This window comes from Lactuca virosa, chromosome 7 (assembly GCF_052849685.1).
Source record: "Lactuca virosa cultivar CGN04683 chromosome 7, Lactuca_virosa_CGN04683_v6, whole genome shotgun sequence".
NCBI lineage: Eukaryota > Viridiplantae > Streptophyta > Magnoliopsida > Asterales > Asteraceae > Lactuca > Lactuca virosa.
Genome location: NC_136432.1, coordinates 231,447,567 through 231,473,303, shown reverse-complemented (window position 1 = coordinate 231,473,303; position 25,737 = coordinate 231,447,567). Strand labels below are relative to the sequence as shown.

Sequence of the window (25,737 nt, the reverse complement as noted above, 5' to 3'; positions counted from 1 at the left end):
GTTATGTATAAAAAACAATGTATTGTTTGGTCTCGAAACGTGTGTTGTATCATATATCCATAAAAATATATTTTTCATACACTATCTTTTAAAATATAAGAATGTTTTAAAATTCGTAGAGACATGATTTAAGTTGTAACATGGTGTCCTTTGGTTGACAAGTTTAACAAATTTGATTCAACCCAAATTTTATAAAAAAAAATCATTGTTCTAGACTTCTAGTTGAATATTCTAAGTAAAATATTATTAAGATTTAAATATATACACATAATAATATTACAAAAAAAGAATATGATATATAATTATATTGTTATACATAATAGTCTAATTAAAATATTCATAAGATTTTTGAAACTATACATATATTAATATTCTAATATAAATCTTATATATAATTATATTGATTGATTTAATAAAAAAAGATTGCTAAAGTGACAAAAATTAATGTACAACATCTTTTTTTTAGATTCATATTTTTAAACCCTCAAAAATTGTGGCTGAAAACAGTTTCCAAGCTTATAAAATTAAGGGTTCTCATATAAACTTTTATATATATATATATATATATATATATATATATATATATATATATATATATATATATATATATATATATATATATATATATATATATATATATAAAAGGAGGTATAACTTCTTAAACCTTAATCTTTTACGTGTATGTCAAGACTAGTCCTTATTGTGAAAAAGGTGGCATTTGAGTACGCGGGGCGTACACACGTGTACGCGCAGCGTACTCATGTACGTGGCATGGACGCGGAGGCCACCTAGTACATTGGGCGTACTAGGCTCAGAATGGAACCCTAATATCTTCTTGTGTCCTCATTCAAAGAACATGATGGCGACATTTCTAGCCACCATTATCAGCCTCCAACCTCCTTCAAACCCTAATCTCATTTTCATAGCTTGTGTGAGTGCTTGGGACTCATTTGAGTGTTCTTGTGAAGCTTTTGGTGGAGAAGGAACCTTGAAGGAAGGATAGATTGTGCTTCTAGCTTGTGGATCTGAGTTCTACTTCAGTTTGTGCATCTTCCAGAGGTATCAAGTTCAAAACTTGTTCATTGTATGTTTTAGTTCTTGTTTTGGGTCATTTTTAGGGTTTTAGGTCCCAAGTTTGGCACTTTGTGAGTTTGGTAAACTCCAGAGCTATTCTTCTGCCCTTTTAGGTGTATTAGGGTGTTCTAGCTCATAAAAATGAGTGCTTGCACGTCTTAATCTCTCCATGCATGAGTTGTATGATCTTTTGTGTTGAGAAAAATAGAGTTTTTGAGATTGGGTCTTGACTAGCCATGCAAAGGCTTAAAGTCAGTAACTTTATGAAGGAATAGGTCTTATTTAGCCCAAATCCATGATTAGAATTCTTGTCTTAACGGGTTAAGAGCAAAAGAAGTGAGAAGAGGGAGACCTAGGAGTACGCCGTGCGTACTCCCAGCTACGCACAACGTAGGTTGGAGAATCCCTGTCGCATGCTTAGCCAGCTGTACGCCCAACTTAGAGAGTGTACGCCCAACGTACGCGCTTGGTGTTGACTTTCGTTGATTTTTGAGTTTTAGGTCAAATTGTGGACTTTTGACCAAGGAGGGGAAAAATACTCTTTTACTCTTCTGAGATTTAGTTGAGAGGCTTGGTCTAGCAATTCGAGGTTATTGATATTATTATTAGTTAGAGTTACATGTGGCACATTTAGGAGGAGTCTAGACCGGCAGTTCGGGTGCGAGGTTACTTGATTTCTACGAGAGGTGAGTCTTCTCACTATACTTACCTGTATGGTGATGCATGTATTGACCGGAGGGTCTTATTTGCTTATACTGAGATATGTGTTTTATGCATTCTGTCTTTGTGACTTATATTGTTGTATTATTCTATGTATATATTATGTTATGACCAGATGATCCATACCGAGACGTGAGACCGGAGGGTCTTCACTGAGACACATGACCGGAGGGTCCTTTATCGTGATACAACCATGGGAGGCTAATTATTTTGTGTATGTGTTATTTTGGGGAACTCACTAAGATTCGTGCTTACAGTGTTGGTGTAAATGTGTTTTAGGTACTTATTAGGATCGCGGGAAGGCACCGACATGATTGTACACACTCGTCTGCTGATGGGGATATTTGTGGATTTTGGGATATTATGACTTTGTTTTGTGGTGTTATGTATTTGACAATTTATATTTGACATGAGATGACATTAAAAACTACATTTTTGGGAATTTTTAAAATGAAAATTTTGGTTGAAAAAATCGAGTGTTACAAGTTGGTATCAGAGCCTTGGTTTGAGGGATTCGGGCACACCCTCGGGTATGTCTTGACTCAAACCGAGGAATTGATTAAATTTTTCAAAAAGAAATGTACCTTTTTCTTAAAAAGATATTTCTTAAAAAGATTTTTTTTAAAAGAATAAAGAACTTTAAGAGACAAGCATGACGAAGCAGTGTGTACAATCAGCTAAAGCCTGAGCGGTGATTTCCAAAAATACCCTTACTTTATTATATTATGAAAATGAGTCATTCTTGAGTTGTTAGAACTACATGCTAGATGGTAGGTTAGGTATCTCCATGAGTATGAGCTAGAGTTGCTTGATTTGTGATGCCTTAGCCTATGAGGTCGTTTCTTTGATTGAACCTATCCTTGCTATTTGCTCTATGTATGCTGCTTAGTTGTACATGGTTAAGACTTTATAGCCTTAGAATGCATGATTTAGCCTTTCTTCCTGTTCCTTGTTTGGTTGTGGACTTGAGGAAGAATCATTTATTCGACTGTCTATTGAGCCCTATATCATGTATGATTAGTGTGCGTAGAGTAGATTGCGAGGATGGCGGAGATCCTTGCAAGGTGGTTTGGTGTCGAGGAGTAGTCTAAGTTGAATGCCTAGATATCTAGTTGAGAAGTCCGATGAGGGATTAGTTAGATATCCATGCGGGATAGAATACTTATGACTTAGGGTCCTAAGAGGACGACTTGGGACAAACACAGGTTGGTGTGGAAGGTAGTATTGGGCTCTACTACTGAAAGCACTGGATCCGTATGCAACTCAAGAAGGAATCTTAGGATACTAAGGAGCTTGCAGGGATGTATAAGTGTTGTGTGTGCGTTTTAGCCTGTCCCTGATGATTTCCGTGTTTATGTTTCAGAGAATATGGTGGTTACCCGAGGTTCAGGCTCCAACAACCCCGAGAGGCTGAGTACCAGTGACGATGAGATTTGCAGGATCATTGCTGACGAGGTGGTCGCAACAATCAGAGAGGCCATCCCAGAGATGTTCGGGTCTATGAAGACCATGTTGATCGAGACTTTTGATGAGAGCTATGCTTCCGTTACTGAGGTTGTCGTTGCAGCAGCCACCGCAACCCTTGCAGATGTGAGGCCTCAGGGAGGTGATTCTTTGATATTCCGAGAGCTCAACAACACGAAGTCACCAGATTTTGGCGGGACCCAGGAACCGATTGCTGTGATGAGATGGATCTCTGATGTTGAGGGATGTTTTTATACCTGTTCATGCCCTGAGAACCTGAAGTTTCGATTCGCGCTGAACCAGAGTCATATAAGAAGAAATCTAGCAATTTTGGTACCTTGTTTGTGTTGGTGGATTACTTATACAGAAGATCAAGTTTCTTGTTCTTGTCATCTACTTCAACACCCCATATCCAAGAGGGTCCAAAGGCATCAAAGGTGGTTATATCTAAACACCCTATGATTGTTTTAACTTCATTCTAGCCTCTTTAAAAGACTCCTTAAAGGCTTGGTTTTGTTGTAAACTCGAAATTTATAAGAATTTTTTGAAGCTTCTGTTGACGGTTTTTGTGAAAAACTATCTATTTTATGTAACAAAACCCATCATCGAATCCACTAACACCAGAACCAGATAGAGTCTTAATTAATAGCCCAAAATCCTCAAGTTTGACCCAAAGTCAAACTTGGTCAAGAAGTCAACGATCAACGAAAGTCGATGAAAGTCAAAGTCCAAGGCTGCTGTGACATCCCCAAATTCCCGGTCATTTTAAAAATTTTATTTATGCTTATTTAAAAATCAGAGTATCCATTTTAAAGAATAATATTGCAGAATTTGTTCTAAAAAAACATGATAAAGATATTATCAAAGCATTTCCAAAGAAATGTATTTTGTTTATATTATTGGGATGTCATCGTCAATACAAAAACATAAGCATAAACAGACCTTACATTCATTTACACCAATGATTTACATCTCCTTTAATCTCTCAGTGTAATGTAGCTTCGTATCGACACCTGTGATACAAATAAACTGAGTGGGTCTAGTTGGGAAACCTGGTGAGTACATAAGGTTTTCAACCTACAATAATATAGTTAATTTGTTTATTCACATACTTCATGCCAAACAATTAGCCCGATTACCCATCCCCGTTATCATTATTTATTCTTCCCTAAGGGTCATCTCCTATATCGTGTTTACCTCTCACATTAAATCACATTTCCTTATATGTTTGTTCCTAAGGACTTATCCTAAGGATCATCGCCTACATCGCATAGACAGTATTGATTTGGGGATTATTCCCCCAATACGTGTCCAATAAGGGTTAGGGTGTCATCGAATGAATACGTAGTTACTACATCGTCTGAACTCGTAATTCATCACCTACAGGTTATGAGCCTGCCGGTATTTCTACATGACTTGTTTAGGTTAATTAGTGGTCGCCATCTATACTCTGGTAGATGACTACATCACAAACATCGCAGGTCAAGGTTATGACATCTCATAATCATCTCTTATCTCACATCACCTATTCATCATCGCATATATATAATCATCTTTCTATCATCACATATCTCTCATCACTCATCTACCCATCTCTACCCAATATATTTATATGTATAAAATACATATGCAATTTAAATCACGTAAAAAATGTATAAATCGTTCATCTAGCATAAATATGAGGAACACAAATAATAAGCACATATAACATGTATTAATATTAAATACTTCATATCTATGTGTAAGATGAAAGTAACTATGCATTCACTTGTTAAAGTGACGACTCCAAACTCGGGCAAAGATTCGCTTCTAACAATTTTATTTTCCTTCGACGAAACCTAGTATCATTATCACTAGATTTTAGTCTAATATTTATTGCGACTAATTATTAACTCAATGTCTACGAGCTATATTGTTTTATAAGTGTTAAACAATACTTTTCAACTACTATGTACAGTCAGGGGCCATACATGAAACACCGGAGGGTAGGACCATTTTGACATTTAAGTCGTTTTGAAATCCAACAACCCTATACGGCCCTTCAAACCAGATTCCGCGTACCGCGAGCAGTTAAAATGTATTATAATAACACTTTGTATATTTTATAATACTTAGCACATATATTGTTTATAGTTTAAACATAAGTTATACTTAAATTAGGGTAAACATAACTCACTTACAATGGAGTTTAGCTAAGAGCCGGGCTCTGCGGGGCAAAACTTCTGAGCCGAAAAATCTTCTTCTCGGATCCTTCTGGTGCTCCGGGACTCGCCTCTAGCACTTGGGAAGTACTAGGGAATGGGAGGGGCTAATAAGAGTGTTTGAGAGAGAAATAATAGGAAAGGTATGAAGAAGAATGAAAAATTATGCATCTATTTATAGGCTGGAGGCTGAGCATAAGCGGGGCATACCTTCGGAGTACGCGGGGCGTCCGAACCCATATGTTGTGTGTGCGAGGGGGCATGTGTCACCATCCGAAGCGAAGCCGTGGGGAGAAAAGGAGGGTCAGGATCGTGCCACGTGTCAGCCTCGCATCCTCCCATAATTTAATGAACTTCTAAATTCCGTAAATTTCGCATACGAGCTCTATTTTTGACGTTCCTTATATTCACGCGTAGGTAGCTGTCACACCCCGAAACCGATGGCGAAAATGTTCAGGGGCGGAGGACGTCATGTATAGCATCACAACCAATGAATGACAGCAATCATAGCAACACAACCATTACAGTGAATACATAAATAAAGATGTTTACATCAGTTTGAAACTTAGTTTAAATTACATCCAATAGTTTTGTATAGTAAAAACTTAAAAAATCTTAATGCTTCAGTTCCCTAAAATCCAGCAAGTACCTGTCTACTGATTTCCTGAGAATACAAGCAGTTTGAAAATATCAGCATAAAGCTGGTGAGTTCATAAGTGGTAATTTGTAATGAAAACTTGTTGATGAGCTAGTCAAAAAGTTGTAAAGCTTCAAGAAAATCCGATATTTTCTTTAGTGAAAATGTAGTGTTATCAGTTATGTAATAAACCATGAATATCTGCATGCTTCCAAGAAAATCCGATATTTTCTTTAGTGAAAATGTAGCGTTATCGTTTACGTATAAAACCATGAATGTTCGTTACTGAAAACTGTATTGATAAGCGAATATACTACCTCATGTGACTAGCTAAAGCTAATCATGAAGTATAAATATTTTGAATGCATAGCCATAGCAAGTGGCTCTGCTTGAAAACCCTGGCCTGGCCAGTATACGTAGTGTGTTTTAGTTCTATTTAGTATAAATAAAACCGTTGAAGAGTGTCAGGTTTGTAAACTAAAGGTGATTTATACATAATGCGAGTCGTATAACCATGCTTGATATGACTAGAGACCTTTCCAACGTTCTTCAGGCGTCGAGTTAAATGACATTTGTACATCTCAGGCATGCCCGCCTAACTGTAGCTAGCAGTCCAAATGTGGGATTGTCAGTCCCGAATAGAGCTATTCACAAATCTCACGCTCTCCCTCCAGGAGACTCTGGTTATACAGTGGTAGGATTTATCCCTGTACACCTAAGGGTACAGTAGTGAAGTAGCGCCTCACAGTATCGTACAATCTAGTTTACATATAGTGTAGTAGCGTTCTACTGTAGTGAAAATCCGTATGTATACCGTATATAGTGATAATTACAGTTATGAATACCATGATAAAGTAGTGATGTAAACTGTAAACGGTTTCTGTCTCAGTGCATATGTTTAACAGTGAAAGTTTCTGTACTTGTTATGTTTTTAGAAAAATCTCAAACTATACCGATTATAGTTTGCATGAATAGTGAATAGCGTGTACGGAAAACTATGTCAATTTTAGTGAAAACGTCACTTATGCTCAGCATAGTACAAAAGGGATTTAAAGTGATTTGCATGAGTTTTTGAAAACATTTATGTTTAGCTTGTATTCCCCCCTGAAAACATTAAAAATGCGGAAAAACGTAGGGGTATGAACTTACAGTTGTTGCGTGAAATCTTTGACTGAAATGAAGATCCTCGAGTTGTTGCACGTGACAATTAACGAAATCCTATTATCAAATAAATACATATATGTATCTAAATTAGCGATTTCGATAAATAAAGTGTCATAAGAACACTTGTATTCGGTTGAGGAATGTTACCGGGACTTGATCGAATCAAAGAGAGTGAGTTTTCAGCCAAAAGCACCACCAAAAGGTGTTTACGGCCGTGAACAAGGGTTTACGGTCGTAAGCTGGAGTTTACGGTTTTTGAAGACTCGGTGAGTTTACGGCCGTAAACTTAAGAACAGAGTTTACGGTTTCTGAAGGCTCGGACCGTAAACTCAAGAACAGAGTTTACGGTTTCTGAAGGCTGACCGTAAACTCAAGAACACTAGAGCTGGATGCTGATTTCGAAGAGATGAGTGCCCTGAGACGTTCCAAAGCGACCCAAACGTGGTTTTCTCGATGATTTCCGAAATTTGAAGGCATTTTGAGTGTTTACGGTTAAGGTTCTTAGAGAGAGAAGGAGAGAGTTTTTGGCCAGGAATCTTCTAATGAAGGTGGAGGTATCGTATTTATAGGGGTGAGGTGGGGGGTCCACTCGTTACTGACCGTAAACAGGTTTACGGTCGTAACCTCACTTAGACCGGAAATGTTTGATTTTTCGAGATATTCGGGTTTCCGCGCGATTTTTGGTTCCGACTCGTAAATAATTTAATTATATAAATAACTAGATTATTTTCTAAACCAAGAAGTTTGACGGAAAAGTTAATGAATTCGAAATTTTATTAACGGAAATCGCGTAACGGAAACAGACAAAGTTTCGGGTTGTCACATCATCCCCCCGTTAGAGGGAATTTCGTCCCGAAATTCGAACATAGAATACAAATCATGGATTAGGAAAGAGATGCGGATACTTTTGTTTCATCTGATCCTCGCGCTCCCAAGTGAATTCAGGTCCCCGCTTGGCATTCCAGCGAACCTTCACTATTGGGATGCGACTTTGTTTCGTTCGTTTGGTCTCTCTGTCCATGATTTCGACCGATTCTTCCACGAAGTTGAGGTTCTCGTTGATTTTAATCTCATCGAGAGGGATCACAAGTGTCTCATCGGACAGACACTTCTTTAGGTTCGATACGTGGAAAACAGGATGGATGTTGCTGAGCTCTCGGGGTAATTGGAGTTTGTATGCTACGGGACCGATCCTAGCAAGGATTTCGAACGGTCCAATGTACCTTGGGTTTAGCTTCCCACGCTTCCCAAAGCGTATTATGCCTTTCCAGGGTGAGACCTTCAGAAGGACGCGGTCACCAAACTGGAACTCCAAGGGTTTTCGTCTCTTATCGGCGTAGCTTTTTTGTCTATCTCGTGAAGCTTTCAATCGTTCCCGGATTTGTATAATTTTCTCAGTTGTTTCTCGGATGATCTCAGGACCAGTGAGAGTACTGTCGGGGACTTGACCCCTGGCTAGCTGCGTGTCACCCACTTCAGCCCAGCACAGAGGGGATCTGCACTTACGGCCATAGAGGGCTTCAAACGACGCAGCCTTGATGCTGGTATGGTAGCTGTTGTTGTAGGAAAATTTGACCAAAGGAAGATGAGCGTCCCATGATGCGCCGAAATCGATGACGCAGGCTCTCAACATGTCTTCCAATGTCTGAATTGTTCTCTCACTCTGTCCATCAGTCTGCGGATGATAAGCCGTGCTCATGTCCAATTTAGTTCCAAGAGCTTTCTGTAGTGACTACCAGAACCTCGATGTAAACCTGCTATCTCGATCGGAGATAATGGATGCAGGTACACCATGAAGGCGAACTATCTCTTGAAGGTAGATCCATATGAGTCTCTCCATTTTGAAGCTTTATTTGATTGGCAGGAAGTGGGCGGACTTCGTCAACCGATCGACAATTACCCAGATGGCATCGTGCCCACTCGGAGATCTGGGTAACTTGGTGATAAAATCCATGGTTATCCTTTCCCACTTCCACTCAGGTATTTCCGGCTGTTGAAGTAGACCTGAAGGCTTCTGATATTCGACCTTCACCTTGGCGCAAGTCAGGCACTTGCCCACAAAGGTAGCGATCTCTGCTTTCATGTTTGGCCACCAATAGAGCTGTTTGAGATCCAAGTACATCTTATCCGACCCTGGGTGAATGGAGTATTTTGTCCTGTGAGCTTCGTTTATTACAACCTCTCTGTAACCACCGAACTGTGGGGTCCAGATCCGATTCATAAAATAGTACACTCCGTCTCCCTTGACCTCTAAGTTCTTTTCCATTCCTCTCAAGGCTTCACCCGACATGTTCTCTGGTTTTAAGGCTTCCAGCTGAGCCTCCTTGATTTGCGCGGACAGGTGGGAATGGATGGTCATTGTTAGTGCCTTCACCTTACGCCCTGAATACTCTTTTCGACTGAGGGCGTCCGCTACCACATTGGCCTTGCCGGGATGATAGCGAAGTTCGCACTCGTAGTCACTGAGTAGCTATACCCATCGTCATTGTCTCATATTTAACTCCTTCTGATCAAGGATGTGCTGCAAGCTCTTATGGTCGGTGAAAATAGTGCACTTGGTTCCATAGAGATAGTGTCTCCAGATCTTTAACGCAAAGACCACTGCTCCCAACTCTAAATCGTGAGTTGCGTAATTGACTTCGTGTGTTTTCAACTGCCTCGAGGCATAGGCGATGACCTTTCCTCTCTGCATGAGCATACAGCCTCGGCCCTGATTGGATGCATCACAATAGACTACGAAGTCTTCCGTCCCTTCGGGCAGGGACAAGACAGGTGCACTGCACAGGGCCTGCTTCAATGTTTGAAATTCAGTGTCTTGCTTGACTCCCCAACTGAAGGTTACACCCTTCTGTGTCAGGGTGGTTAAAGGCTTAGCGATTCTGGAGAAGTTCTGGATGAACCTGCGATAATAGCCCGCGAGAGCCAAGAATTGTCGGATTTATGTGGGTGTCTTTGGTGCAGACCAATTCTCAATTGCTTTGATCTTGGAAGGGTCCACGTGTATTCCTTCCTTGCTAATCACGTGTCCTAGGAAATTTACCTTCCTGATCCAGAATTCACACTTCGAGAATTTCGCGTATAGTTTTTCTGCCCTTAATGTTCCCAACACCTGCCTTAAGTGCTTTTTATGATCATTATCACTCCGCGAATAGACAAGTATATCGTCGATGAACACAATCACAAACTTGTCTAAGAAAGGGCGGCACACCCGATTCATCAGGTCCATGAATACTGCCGGTGCGTTGGTTAGACCAAAGGGCATTACTACAAACTCGTAGTGTCCATAGCGAGTTCGGAATGCTGTTTTGGGCACATCGTTCTCATGAACTCGCAACTGATGGTACCCTGATCTCAGATCGATCTTTGAGAAATAACTGGCTCCCTGAAGTTGGTCGAAGAGATCGTCGATTCTGGGTAAGGGATATCGGTTCTTGATGGTAAGTTTATTCAACTCTCTGTAGTCAATGCACATCCGAAAGGATCCATCTTTCTTTTTCACGAATAAGATCGGAGCTCCCCAGGGTGAGGAACTCGGCCTTATGAATCCTTTGCTGATCAGCTCATTGAGCTGACTGGATAATTCTTGCATTTCCGCTGGCGCTAAACGGTAAGGAGACTTAGCTACAGGAGTAGCTCCGGGGATCAAGTCGATACGAAACTCGACTTGGCGTTCGGGAGGGATTCCTGGGAGATCTTCGGGGAAAACGTCAGGAAAGTTACGGACTTCGGGGATGCTCTCGAGGTCTCCAACTTTTCGCGTCTCATCAACAACATGAGCTAGGAATGCATGGCACTCCTTCCGCAGATACTTCTGGGCTTTGATGCACGAAATGATACGGAGGTTCGAGCTAGGCTTATCTCCGTAAATCATGAGGGTTTCGCCAGAGGGAAGATTAATCTCAAAATTTTTCATGTCCCTCTGACTCAAATTATAACTCGGTGTCTAATATGAACTACCCATCAATAGCGATTTCTAATTTTAATGGGAAAGAAAGAAGAGTAACTAGAACGGTTACAAATGTTGATGGTGATGACACAAGTTATACTGTTTCAGTGGAAGCCCCAAAAGGGTTGAAGGTAAAAGTTTCACCAAGTACATTGGAATTTACAGAGAGGAATAAAAAACAAACTTATGAAGTGATCTTTAAATCCAATGGTAAATTGGGTGAAGATAGTTTTGGGGCGATTACATGGTCAAACGGAAAGTATATAGTGAGGAGTCCATTTGTTGTGAGCAAGTAAAAGTAAAACACAATTCTGCGGAAGTTATAGTCTTCATGTAGTAGTATAGATAAAAAAAATGACCTATGGGCTTTTCCTATAATAAATGTGAGTTCCTTGTATTGGTTATTGCAAATTGTAATACACTTTATCTTGTTAAGTAAATGTGGTACACCACTTTTTTATTGAGATAACTTGTTTAGCCTTTTTAGCTTTCAACTATCTTATTTTATGTCCAATGTGTAACAAAAATAAGCTAATATGCTAGTAACGTGTAACGTACCAGTAATACCTTGCTACCGTCGTTTTATGATATGAAAGAAAGAAACTTGATTAAGAACACTAAATTTGTTCTAGAAAACGATAGAAAAATAAGTATTTTAAGTGGAATATAATAATTTTTAGATGTTCTAGGCATACAATCGGCTTCTCACAAAAATGATAGTAAGAAGTTATAATAAATAAAAGTTGAAAGTATAATAGTGTAGCAAAAAAAATTGTATTCGAACAAAACATAAAAAAACTAGAAAAATTCATACAAATAAAACTAAAAAAAATGTAAGCGAAAATGTAAAAAATTTAAACTATACATACATATATACATACATACGTACATACATACATACATACAAACATACATATGTGTGTGCGTGTGTGTGTATGTGTGTGTATATATATATATATATATATATATATATATATATATATATATATATATATATATATATATCCGGTAACAATTTTTTTGGTAGGAAAGTAAGAAATTTTTTTTCGGCATATTTTTTTGGCGAACAAAACAAATAAGTCACTATATGAATAAAAAATAACATGATTCATAAAAAAATACCGAAAAAACATCTCACTGATTCATTTTTACGATGCTTTTGTTGATATATTCACTAAAATTGTCATAAAAGTGAATTTTTTTCTTGATTACTTAAAAATGAATAATGAAAATGTTTTTTTTTTTGGAATTTTTTCTTGTGAATCATCTAATGTATATAAAAAATTTCTTATATTCCTATCAAAATTTTCCTTCTTATTTGACTTTGGATATATATATATATATATATATATATATATATATATATATATATATATATATATATATATATATATAAGAAATTATAAGTGTGTAATAGAAAATAAAAGATAAAAGGAAGGGTAAAATGGTCTTTTTAAATGGACTAGGAATGTGTAGTGTAATTTCCTTAAACCACAAAGATGCATCTTGTTAAATTTTCAAAATTTGGACTAAAAGTACAAATTTGACCAAACCATAGGGACTAAAACTGTATTACTCTAAGTTTTATTTTATCTAGATGTTGATTTATATATGTTCTTGTTTCTCCAAATATGAGATAAATCATAATCAGTTTTGACTTTTTTTTTAAGACCAAGAGCTAAAACTTTTTGTATCGCCAAAATCATGTTGTTAACGTATCATATTTCTCTAGTGTTCTAGATTTGAATAACTGGAATGAAGATATTTTGAAAAATTTTAGTTGTACGTGAGCTATGCCTACGTTATTTTTAATATAGCTTTTAATTAATTATAGTAACGTTATTAGGACCTTATAACAATTATTTGGGCTATTATTATGAGTTATATAAGTGTAGTTATAATATCTTTTTAACCACTCGCGGTACGGGGAATCTGGTTTGGAGGGCCGCTTGGGTTGCTGGATTCAGAAGTGCTATATGCCAAAATGATCCTGCCCTCCGGTGTTCCATGTATGACCCCTGTCTGTACATAGTGGGTGAAGAGTATTGTTTAACGCTTACATAATAGTAATAATAGCTAGACTATTAATTAGTCGCGATTAACGTTAGACTAAACCCTAGTGGTATTGATATTAGGTTTTGTCAAGGGAAAATTGTTTTAAGAGTAACGAAGTGCTGTCCGAGTGCCGAGTCACCACCTTTTCAGGTGAGTGCATTGTTACTTTCATATTACACATAGATATAAAATATTTTATATAAATTACGTGATATGTGTGCATATTGTCTGAATACTTGCTGTCTATGCCGAATGAAAGATTTTATACATGTTTTAAATGATTTAAACTGTATATGTATTTTATATCTACAAAATATGTTGGGTAAAACATGGGTAGATGAAACATGAATTGAATGTTGAGATAAGAGGTGATATAGACCATGAGATAAGGATGAGAGGTGAACAATGAGAAAATCCTTTTACCCAAGCGTGGCCTCGTCATCTAGCAGAGTATGGATGACAACCACAGACTATTCTAGACAGTCCAGTGGAACACTAGCAGGCTCGCAGCCTGTAGGTGTTGTGAATGATGTGTTCACCCGGTGTACTCTAAACCCTGGTGATCATGCAGACTTGGTTCCTAACCTTGGCGATCATGCAGACTTGGTGCCTAAACCCTGGAGACCATGCATACTTGGTGCCTAAACCTTGGCGATCATGCAGACTTGGTGCCTAAACCCTGGCGACCATGCAGACTTGGTGCCTAAACCCTGACAACTATGCAGACTTAGTTCCCGTTGTGTAAACCGTGGCAACGATGGACTTCGTGCCGATTCCTTAGGATGATCCTTAGGAATGAATGAACAAGGAATAGCTGATTCTTAGGGTAGATCCTTAAGAGTAAAGAAGATAATGGGGATGAGTAATTGGGTTGATTGTTTGATGTTTAAACATAATAATTATATTATTGTGGGTTGAAAACCCTATGTACTCGCCAGGATTCCCAACCTGACCCACTCAGTTTATTTGAATCACAGGTGTCGATATGAAGTTACATTACACTGAGAGATTAAGGAGATATAAATCACTAGTGATAATGAATGTAAGTTCTGTTTATGCTTATGTTTCTGTATTGACGATGACATCCCAATGTTTTTATTAAAAAGGGTACTCTGATTTTTATAAATTCCGCAACATTTTTATTAAAAAGGGCACTCTGATTTTTATAAAGCATAAACAAAATCGGTCTTTTCTGGCCGTGAAAATGGGGATGTCACATCCAACTTTATCCATAACAAGGTCACAAACTTTCAAGATCTAAACTTTATGCACTAAAGTGACCAAAAGCTTATAATACTCAAAACTAGCTAGATCTAACAAATGCATCATCAAGATTCAAGCTTTATACCTCCAGAAGAAAGATCAAGGTAAACAAGGTTTGGATCCACAACCTCCAATGCAACCAACACTTCTCCAATAAGCTCCATCTTCCCCAAGATGCACCAAGAACACTCCAAAGCACTCAAAAACTCAAGGATCTCACAAATGGGGCTAGGGTTTCGAAATTAGGGTTAGATAGGATGGAGACTGGAGGTAATAATGGTTTGGAATGAGTTATGGTCTTTAAAAAGGGCCCAAAACCCAAATATTAGGGTTTGCATCAGGCTTGCATACGCCCAACATACTCCTGGTACGCCCAGCGTGCCAGATTGAACCTCCGCAATCAGCCTTGCCTAGTACGCCCATCCTACTCGCCTTAACCCAAAACCTTCCTAACTTCTAACGGTCATAACTTCTTCGTTCCAACTCCTTTTTCGACGATCTTTATATCCACAGAAAGGTATTGAAGAGCCCTACAATATTATCTAAATATCTTGGACTAAACACTTCTCGAACAAAAATCCATATTTCATGCAAGACCCTGGCCTATGATTTTCCCTTTTCTACCCTTCGGCCTAAAACATAATTCAAAGGTTAAGATCTCACAACCATCATTGCCTCCTTCCAAAAGGTCTACACATTGCCTCCTTAAGGCCCAAAGCCTTTACACAATCGACTTCCGACCCACGACCCCGAAATAAGAAATTACAGAAAACAGGATGTTACATAATTAGAGTAGAATTCCGTACTTATAGATAAAACTCTGATATTTCCATAGATTAGATATATAGAAATCCGGGCTGTTAAATTTTTTGTAGTAAAAATCTTAAAATAAATCCATTTGTCACAACAAAAGAAGGATTTAAAACCTCATAAAAAATAATTGCTTTGAGTTTATTTATGATGATTGCTATTCTATGCATCTACTTTTTTTTATATAGTAATACTTATGTATTTCTAAATTATACATGAAATATTTTAAACAATACAAGAAATGCTTAAAGAAATTTTAATGGATATTAATATTATACTTGATGTTATTACTACCCTTCGGACGCCTGAATTTTATTTGATGTTTGTTGTCGATGGTTTAAAATGCAACTTCGTTTTAAAAGATTATACTTAAAAAAAAGGGAAGTGATCCGTATACAATATGTTTTCTCCGTACATAACAATTAATGTTTTATAAAGTCGTACAATACTATATTTTGAAACACTAATTGTTATATATGGAGAATTTTTTTTGTATACGAATCAACTCCCTTAAAAAAACTATCAAAATATTTAACTATTATAATTTGGTAAAATTTTCAAATTTAGAGGACTAAAAAAATAACTTTTTAATTAGACAAAATCACTATACTAAGTAATATTAAATGACAATATTCATTATAATGATTTTTTTAATAGAATTAATAACAAAAAAATGATTAAAATGTTGATTTAATATGACTGATTTACAATTAGGCTAGCATGAAAAATATTCTAGCTAATAAAGATTAATTTGTTCTAAGTAAACCAATATTACATTGTGTTTGAGAATTATGAGAACTCTAAGTTCTTCGTATTCTAAAAATTAGATGCAACTACAAATATACAAAATTGGAATATTAAAACAAGTTAATTTACGTAAAACCTAAAATCTATTAGAAACCGAGGCGATATCTCAATATGTTAAATACAAGTTAAGTCCTACTTCATTTGTTTCTTTTGCATGATGAAACAAGAACCTGATTCAACTTATTTATTTATATTTTTTAGTAATATATAATCTAAATAATTAGTACTTCTTTTTTTTTAATCACAACAACAATATATATTAATTTTTTAAAACCAAAACAATAACATGTTTAACTAAAGCCCATATACTTTTAAAACAAAAAATATTTTTATTATAAATCCAAATAACAATGTCCATCGAAAGGAAAGTATACACCGAAAGGAAACGAGTTGATAATCACCAAAATAAACAAATGTTTAGACGGAAACTAATCGTTGGAACGAAACAAATCGCCACCGCTGTATCATGTCGGTATCCTACTAGTGTGTATATATATATATATATATATATATATATATATATATATATATATATATATATATATAATGGAATTGTATATATTTTAATTGTCAATTGTGTTCATAATTTTAAGACCATAATATAAGTCATTTAACCAAATTAGTTAAAAGTTACTACCATGTTAAATTAAAAAATTAAAACATAATGTTATTTCAATAGAATTGTTAGTAAATTAAAAGAATTATATAACTAATTTCTTTATTAATTGTCAAAATTACGTGGTACATTAGTTTATCTTTAAATCTTACAATAACAAATTAGTAGAAGTCTACGTATATCATTATCAATTTGTACCAATCAAAATTATTGAAAGCCAAACATAATCACTGTTTATAAGAAAAAAAATGTACCGTATTATGTTCCAAATAGGGATGAGAATTTGACCCGAAAACCCGAACCGAACCGAGAACCGAATCGAACCGAATTATACCCGAATAAGCAATTTGATTCGGTTTTCGGGTATCTATATAAGGCTTATTCGGGTTTCGGGTTATTCGGTCCAGGTTACCCGAATAAGGGCTTATTCGGTCCAAAATGATCGAACCGAATATGAAAAGTCACATTTTTCCCCCTTGCACAATTGCTTAATCGGTCTTGTGTTCTATCGATCGTTACTCAAAATACCCACGTAATACACCAAAAAAAATCAACGAAATCGATTGAGAGTAGCGTATTACACCAAATCGATGACATTACCCTATTGTATCCCGTATGGTAAAAGGTATAACTTTATTATCTGTATACTTTTTTTTATAATTATATTTTAACATTTTCTATATTTATGTTGATAGATATTTTGGGACTGCAAATCTCTACCGTGGCGTCAGAGGCGGCGTTTAGTACAAGCCGGCGTATATTGGATCCATATCGAACAAATTTGTCTGCAAATATAGTAGAGGCTTTGGTTTGCACTCAAGATTGGGTAAGGAAATCAAGAAAGCCAATTGTGGACAACATTGATGAAATTTTGAAAGACGATGGGGTTGCGAAAGCTTTAGAAGAGGCGATAAAGAACGGAGATGGAAAGGGAAAACAATCAATTAATATTCCCGAATAATTAATTCGTGTTTGAAAAATATTGTTTTGGATATGGATAAAAACTTAAGATTCATATTTTAATTTGGGTGTGGAATGTTTAATGTTTAACTTATATACTTATAGATAGATTTTTTGGTGTTTTGGATGTTTAATATTTAGTGTTTAATCTGTTGCTTAATAACTATATCTTAAGATTGTGGTGGTTGAATTTTACATTTTATATATCAAGAATAGTTAATCCGTGTTAATCGTGTTTATCATAAGCTACAAAAGTCATACAAAATACAATATTTATAATCACATTGTAAGTGTTATTTGGGTTATTCGGCTCCTTAATCATCTTGTACATGTTATTTGGGTTATTCGGGCCGGAACCGAACCGAACCGAATAATACCCGAACCGAACCGAACCCGTATTGCTTATTTGGTTCGGTTTTCGGTTCATACAATTACCCTTATTCGGTTTATTCGGGTTCGGGTCGGTTCGGTTCGGTTCCGACCCGAATAACATCCCTAGTTCCAAAATCTGATTTTAGAAAAAACTAATGAAATTATATAAATTTATTTATTTTCTAAAAATAATGGATAATAATTTAGTCGACAAAGGAAGTTTTCTGAAAAGAAAAAAACTTTTAAAAGATAGCTTTCTTTTTAACTTTTTCCATAAATTCCAGGCTATTCACTATTCACTATTCTGATTCTGATTAGCTACGAACTCGTGGAAATGGGGAAGAAAGGAAACAGATAGGAACCACATAATCGAGGAGCTTCTAGTAAGCCAAATGCAGACAATCTCTGATTACAATGCGTCGCGATCAATATCTGTTGGTGGGTTTTCTTCTACTAGCAATTAAAAGTCTAGAACTTCACGTTTCTTTCAGATTCTCTATGCGAAAATTGACCCCCAATTGTTATCGCCACCTGGGTTGACCTTAGGGCTTGAAATTTCAAATTATAAATTCATTACTTCTTCACTGACATTTTGCAAAATACGTCGACTTTGCAGTTAATTAATAGTAATACCTAATGGGTTGTTAGGATTTCGAATCTTTAGTGTCTGATAGACGATGAAATATAATTTTTCTTTGACTCACATTAATTCCCAAATTAGCCTGTCTTTCGTATTTTTATACTATAATCCATCCAAAAATAGCATGTATATATTATTGTTCTGTACACCATGCGCGCCATATCATCCGATCGCCATTGTCGTTCTTAAAACATAAACTCTATTAAATTATCTATTTATATGTTTATGTGTTTAGTTTGACTCATGAATATGGAGTTATGTTCTTGACTTGACTCTTGCATGTGAATGTGGGGTTGGAATCTGGATTTATTCTTGGGTGTGAGTAGGGATTTGACTGGTTTGTGATATTAAACAAGACAATTTCCATGAAACTCGATAGACATTTTCTTGGTTGACTTGAATCAAAATTAGTTTTGTTAATCTACTTTTATATAGTAAATCGTACAAAGGATAAGTCAATCTAATGGACTACAAATCTTTTATCAGACTTTTACATTAAACTCCAATTGTTAGGTGATTTTTGTTTTTAACAAGACCTAATCTTGAATACTGAATAAGTATTTAGTATTAGGTCTTACAAGTTCTTTAAAGATCTAGTTGAGATTGTGTCATGCATGCCATCAGATGTGATGTGAGTTCTCTTTGACTTACATTTTTGGACAATCTGCATGCCAACTTTTACCTTTTTATAATCATTTCCATACTTTTTGAGTGTTTATTTATCAGTAATATTGTAAATTATTGTTACCTTAACCTCCAACATAAAGTCAATAACATGAAGTAAAAGCATATTGATATCAAATTGTAGAAATTTCTAATGAATTTTACTGTTTTTGCATGGAAACATTCAGAATATTTCTGGAAATTTACTATGTGCAACAAGAACATGTTTTCAAATTTCAACCAATTTGCCGACTTTATTCATGTATTTAGACTTGAATTGAATCATTGATAGAAATTTACCTTTTTCATGAATTTTAATGTTTCTGTTCAAAGGTCAAAGGAGCCTTTTAGTTTTGGTTGATTTTTAATGTTTGATGATTAATCTTTTTTTCTTCTAAAGCTGGTATGTTGTCTCTCCTTTGTCTCCTTGTTTATTAAAGTCTTTGTTTTTGCCATTTAACATTTTCATTTTATAGGTCCCATTTATGTGATGTCTAAAGAAATGAAGATATATGATTGTAGGTGTTTTGTCTATTTGATAATGATATTGTAAATGACATTTCTTTGACTAAATGTTTTTGCTTTTTAGGTGCATATAACTTTACATGAGGGTTTTATATCATCTATTTTGATTGATGGATGTGGAAGTAATCAAATAGATATTAAGATATTGATATGATCTTGTATAAATTTAACATTATTCTTTCAAATAGATATTAAGATATCATGCACATGTAACTCCAGAAATTAGAATGGAAATCAGGTGAGATTATACTAAAAATTATCTAGAAATATAGCCCTTGTAGTGTGGATTTTATGCAAGAAAATTGTGAATGGACAAAACTACCCTTGACTTTTCAACGAAGAGATGTTTCATAATCCTGTAGAATTCTATATTCAAAATGTGGCAGGTGTACTGCTTAATATGTAACAAAACATGCCCAAAATTGGGAAACTACCAACAAATTTCCAGCACAAAGATTTTTCTTCACCATGTGGAATTCAGTATGCTGCTAGGTTGCTGCTTAATATGCCCTTAGACTTGTCCCGAATGGACGAAATTGCCCTTAGACTTGCCTTGAATGAATGAAACTTCCTTTTGGAATGAGAATCTTTGAGCGCAGAAAGGTCGTATTTTTGTAGTAGAAATGTAGAATTATGCATGCATTCAATGAATTACAAATTGGAAATACCAAAAGCTCAAATAGTGACATCAAGAAACCATGGAAACAGAAAAACTCTTGAATTTGAAATTTGATGAAGACATAATAACATGGTCCAACCGTTGTGTGAAATTGTTAGTTATACACGTGTTCGCATCCAAGATTGACTATTTTAGTTATTTATATTTTTTTATAAAAATTCCATGGATCACCCTCTTAACATACAATACGAATACCATTTCTACTATGAGTCCACACCATCAATGTGTATATAAAGACATCAAAACATGCAAAATTATACCACCCACCTCAACATCCACACATAACACAAAGTGTCTTAAAGATCAAGAAATCTGATATCACCATGTCTATCTTTTCATCTTGCAAGTTTGTGCCTCATGCAATCTTGTTGCAACCTAAAGCCAGGTTCTTTTTGTATACCATCATACTAAATTGAATAAAGATTCATATTTTTTGAATGCCCACATACAGATTTGAGTAAAGATTCGATCTTTTTGTATACCCACATGCTAAATTGAGTAAAAATCTGTTCTTTTTGCATACCCGCATGCTAAATTGAGAAATTTTTTTTCTGACCTTATGTTTCTTTGATCTTTTTGCAGTTTGAAAACACCAATTCAGAGTCTAGGTATGCATACATGATACAAACCTTGTTTCTTTTTCAACTCTTCCCCCCCCCCCCCCCCCCCCCCCCCCCCCTCGTCTTCCTATGAATAATTTATAACTTGTGGGAATGTTACATGTGCAGCAACTGTTCATTGCACTAAAGTTGTTCGAAATGTGAACTTGGAGAAGTTGCGCCACAACTATTTGTTTCCTGAGGTTTCTTGATCTTGAACTTAATTTGCAGCATTTTTAAGCTTTGATTATGTGTAACATAATACATATATTGTATAGATTATATTTTAACTAAAAGTTCCATGTTATTGTAAATTGTAGATAGAAGCAAGGGCACTTGAACATATGAAGAAGTATCCTGATGCCAACATCATAAGGCTTGGAATTGGTGATACCACTGAGCCCATTCCTGATATTATAACTTCAAACATGGCTGAGGTAACATAAAATCATTCATTCTTCTTTTTATTCTTTTTTTTTTTTTTTTGATGTTTTTGAGTGGTGATATAAATCGGGTAGCTGTTTCATATTCAACTCAAATTTCCATGAAAGTTGCAACCTCTTTGTTTCTTGAAAGCTTTTAAGTTTCATAATGTTTTGTAATTTGTTGGGTTAAATGTAGGAAATAGCAATGTACTTTTGTTTCTTCCTATTATGGCAAAGTATAATGTCTTAATAAGAAAAAAATAAAATAAAAGTATGATGCTATAATAGGTGCACAATATTCCTCATTTGATTAATATATAAAAAGTGATTTTGTTTGTATTAAAGTATGCAAAGGCTCTTTCAACACGCAAAGGATACAAAGGTTATGGTGCTGAACAAGGGCACAAGGTACATTTATTTGTCCAAAAAAACAAAAATCCTTTTAAAAAAATAATAAAACAGCCAATAAATATTATTTTAAATTTACAGGCTTTAAGGAAGGCAATTGCAGAGTCTTTTTACAAAGATTTAGGTGTTAAAGATGCAGAAGTTTTTGTCTCAGATGGGTCACAGTGTGATATATCTCGCCTTCAGGTTGTGTTTTATTCCCATTATTTCTTAAAAACCATTATATTAAAACATTTATTATTTTTGGATAAAAAGAAATTGATGCTTTCTTTAATTTCTTATCATGCAGCTGCTTCTGGGATCAAGTGTTTCAGTTGCTGTACAGGATCCAAATTTCCCGGTATTATTTTAATCTTCTTGCTATTTTTTTTTTTTTTTTTTTTTTTAACATTTTAGAGGAATCTTTTTCCATTTAAAAAAAAAAATTACAGAAAAACACAACATAATTTCACCATTTCATCGATTTAGCCACTGAACTATTATTTTTCAGTGACTAAATCGATAAAATGGTGAAAACATGTTTACACTTTTCTGTATTTTCCCCTTTTCAAAACCATGTAACCTGGAAAAAACGTTATTTTTAAAAAAACTAAAATACAAAAAAACATCGATTACATAATTGTTGCAATTCTCATGAGATGTTATTATTCTCAACAGGCATATATGGATTCAAGTGTTATAATAGGTCAAGCTGGAGACTTTTTAGATGAAACACTAAAATACAAAAACATTGAGTACATGACTTGTGGGCCCCAAAACAACTTCTTCCCTGACCTTTCAACCACATCAAGAACAGATATTATCTTTTTCTGCTCTCCAAATAATCCAACAGGTCATGCAGCCTCTCATGAACAATTAACACAGCTTGTGGAATTTGCTAGAAAGAATGGATCGATTATTGTTTATGATTCTGCATATTCTGTTTATATAACAGATGGAAGCCCTAAATCCATTTATGAAATTCCTGGATCAAGAGAGGTAGTAATTTCAATCTTTTTATTTTAGGCTTCAATATAATTGAATCTTGATATATAATCATATGGATGATGTTATAAGTTATAGTATTAAGTCCTATTGTTGTACAAAATTTGCCCTCATTCCTTTACAAGTGATTTTCTCAAATAATTTTCAAACATCACTTATCTATATATGGAATCATGGATCTTTACTTAATACAGAAAGAAAGGCCAAATAGAGAAAGTTTGGGGAAATGGGGTTTTTTTAAGGTTTTCCAAGTAAAATAACTATATAATTTGTATATATCGAGTAAATTACATTTTTGGTCCCTGAGTATAAATGGGTTTTTCAAATTTCGTCCTAAAAAGTTATATTGTGCACTTTTGGTTCTTATTTGAGGTTTTTGTAACGGTTTCGATTACTTTTCCAAATAAAATAACTATGTAATTTATATATATCGAGTAAATTACATTTTTGGTCCCCAAGTATAGCTGGTTTTTTCAAATTTTGTCCCAAAAAGTTATCTTGTGCAGTTTTGGTCCTTATGTATGGATGTTTCCTTGAGTTAATGTAGAAAGAAGTGGTTATGAGAAATGAGATTGAAGTTTTTGTTGTAGCTAATGTTTTTGTGTGATGACATGGACATGTGCAGTGTGCTATTGAAATCTCATCTTTCTCAAAGATTGCTGGATTCACGGGTGTACGTCTTGGTTGGACTGTGGTTCCTGATGAGCTGTATTATGCAAATAAAGTTCCTGTGATACATGATTTTGATCGAATTGTATGCACTTGTTTTAATGGTGCTTCAAGCATTGCTCAAGCTGGTGGACTCGCATGTCTTTCCCCTGATGGCTTCAAGGTCATCTCTCTCTCTCTTTCTCTCTCAGAATCTAAGATTTTGTTTCTTTTTCACTTAATGACGACTTATGAGAGTGTTTTTGTTAACTAATGTAGAAAAAACGACTTAATAGACAAAGTTAGGAAATAAGGCTTTCCCATCAAGTCCTAACCTTTTAGTAATAATATATAGGGGAATCTCAAATAAAGTCTCAATATTTTGGGTCAATTTATGGTTTAATCCCAACATTTATTTTTTGAACAGAAAAGTCCCGATAATCTAATTTTATATGACGATCCGTCGTTTTCTGTTGAAAAAAAATAAGGACTGTTTTGTTAATTTGGGAAAAATATAAAATAATCGGGACTTTTCTGTTCAAAAAATAAAAGTTGGGATTAAACCGTAAACTGACCCAAAATATTGAGACTTTATCTGAGATTTCCCTGATAAATACTTACCAACGATAAAAAATCATTGCTAATTGCAAAAAGAACGACTTACACCCCGCTCCCAAGTTGTAGCAAATAAAAGAAGAGAAGAGAAAGGAAAGTAAGGATAGAAGAGAAGAGAAAAGAAAGGAAAAAAAATTTGTTTTTGTGCTCCCGAGTTGGAGAGAAATGGAAGGAAAGTTAAACATTTTGTTCTTTCTTTCCAAATCCTCCCAAATCGGAAGGAAAGTTAGGAGGGAAAGTGATCCTTCCATTTCCTTCCACTTCCTTCCACTTCCTTCCTTTAATGAAACTCGAGAGCACCAATTTCTCTTACTTTCCTTTCATTTCCACCCATTTCCTTTCTTTTCTCTCCTTAAGTTGAACTCGGGAGCGGGGTGTTAATAAAGAAAGTCTGGGAAAAAGGCTTTGCCATTAAGTCCTAACTTTTTATGAATCTAATCTCATTTTCTAAGAAAGTAGTTGTTAATATGTAATTTATATATCGAGTAAGTTACATTTTTGGTCCCCGAGTATAGCTAGTTTTTTCAAATTTCATCCCAACAAGTTATCAGTCCTTATTTGAGGTTTTTGTAACTTTTTTTTTTTTTTTATCACTTTTCCAAGTAAAATAACTATATTTTTAGGACCAAATTTGCAAAAATCAGCTATACATAGCACATACACAAAAATAGTCGGTTTACTTGAAACGAGGACTAAAATTGTAGGGAAAAAAAATTTGATTACTAAAATGGCGTTTTTGTGAAATTTACGAGTTGCAGGCAGTGATGTCGGTGGTGGATTACTACAAGGAAAATGCAAAAATATTGGTGGAGACATTTACATCATTAGGTCTAGTTGTATATGGTGGTGTAAATGCACCATATGTATGGGTGCATTTCCCTGGATCAAGATCATGGGACATGTTCTCTGAGATTCTCAACAAAACACATATAATTACAGTTCCGGGCAGCGGGTTTGGGCCCGGGGGTGAAGGATATATAAGGGTCACTGCTTTCGGGCAGAGAGAAAACATATTGGAAGCCTCGGTCAGGCTTAGAAACGTTAACTTGTAATAAACACGTTATAATTTGATTTTGGTGGAAGAAGACGTTAATTTGATTGATTATGATCGGATATAAAGTGTACTAAATTATCGTTGTTTGTGTAATAAAATGAACGTTGATGAGATGAGATTGGTTGGTTGTACTTATATATGAATATACGCATTAGTTCTTACATGTTTATATATTATCGTTATCATTCGTGTTAAGTGCAAGATATCGCAACTCATTTTTGTTGTTAATTTTTTTTTATTATAAATACATACTAGAATTTCTTCTTATTACAATATTGTACATTAAAAAGTTTACCTAATTTTAACAAGGGAAAATGACTTACGAGGTAATTAACTGTTGCTTTTGTATTCATTTGGTTATTTTTTTTTTATTTTTTTTTTTATTTTTTATTTTTTATTTTTTTAATT

General features: G+C 35.1%; 1 protein-coding gene across 1 annotated transcript; it reads left to right on the top strand.

The window, feature by feature from the left end:
* Positions 1–18,371: 18,371 nt before the first annotated feature.
* Positions 18,372–25,447, top strand: LOC145125242 (aminotransferase ALD1, chloroplastic-like). Its single transcript, XM_079060732.1, has 10 exons — positions 18,372–18,527; positions 21,179–21,204; positions 21,325–21,398; positions 21,516–21,632; positions 21,966–22,028; positions 22,110–22,214; positions 22,318–22,368; positions 22,686–23,006; positions 23,638–23,844; positions 25,034–25,447. The coding sequence occupies exons 4-10, from the start codon at positions 21,540–21,542 to the stop codon at positions 25,325–25,327; spliced, it is 1,134 nt and encodes a 377-aa protein (XP_078916858.1). The 5' UTR covers positions 18,372–18,527; positions 21,179–21,204; positions 21,325–21,398; positions 21,516–21,539; the 3' UTR covers positions 25,328–25,447.
* Positions 25,448–25,737: the final 290 nt, after the last annotated feature.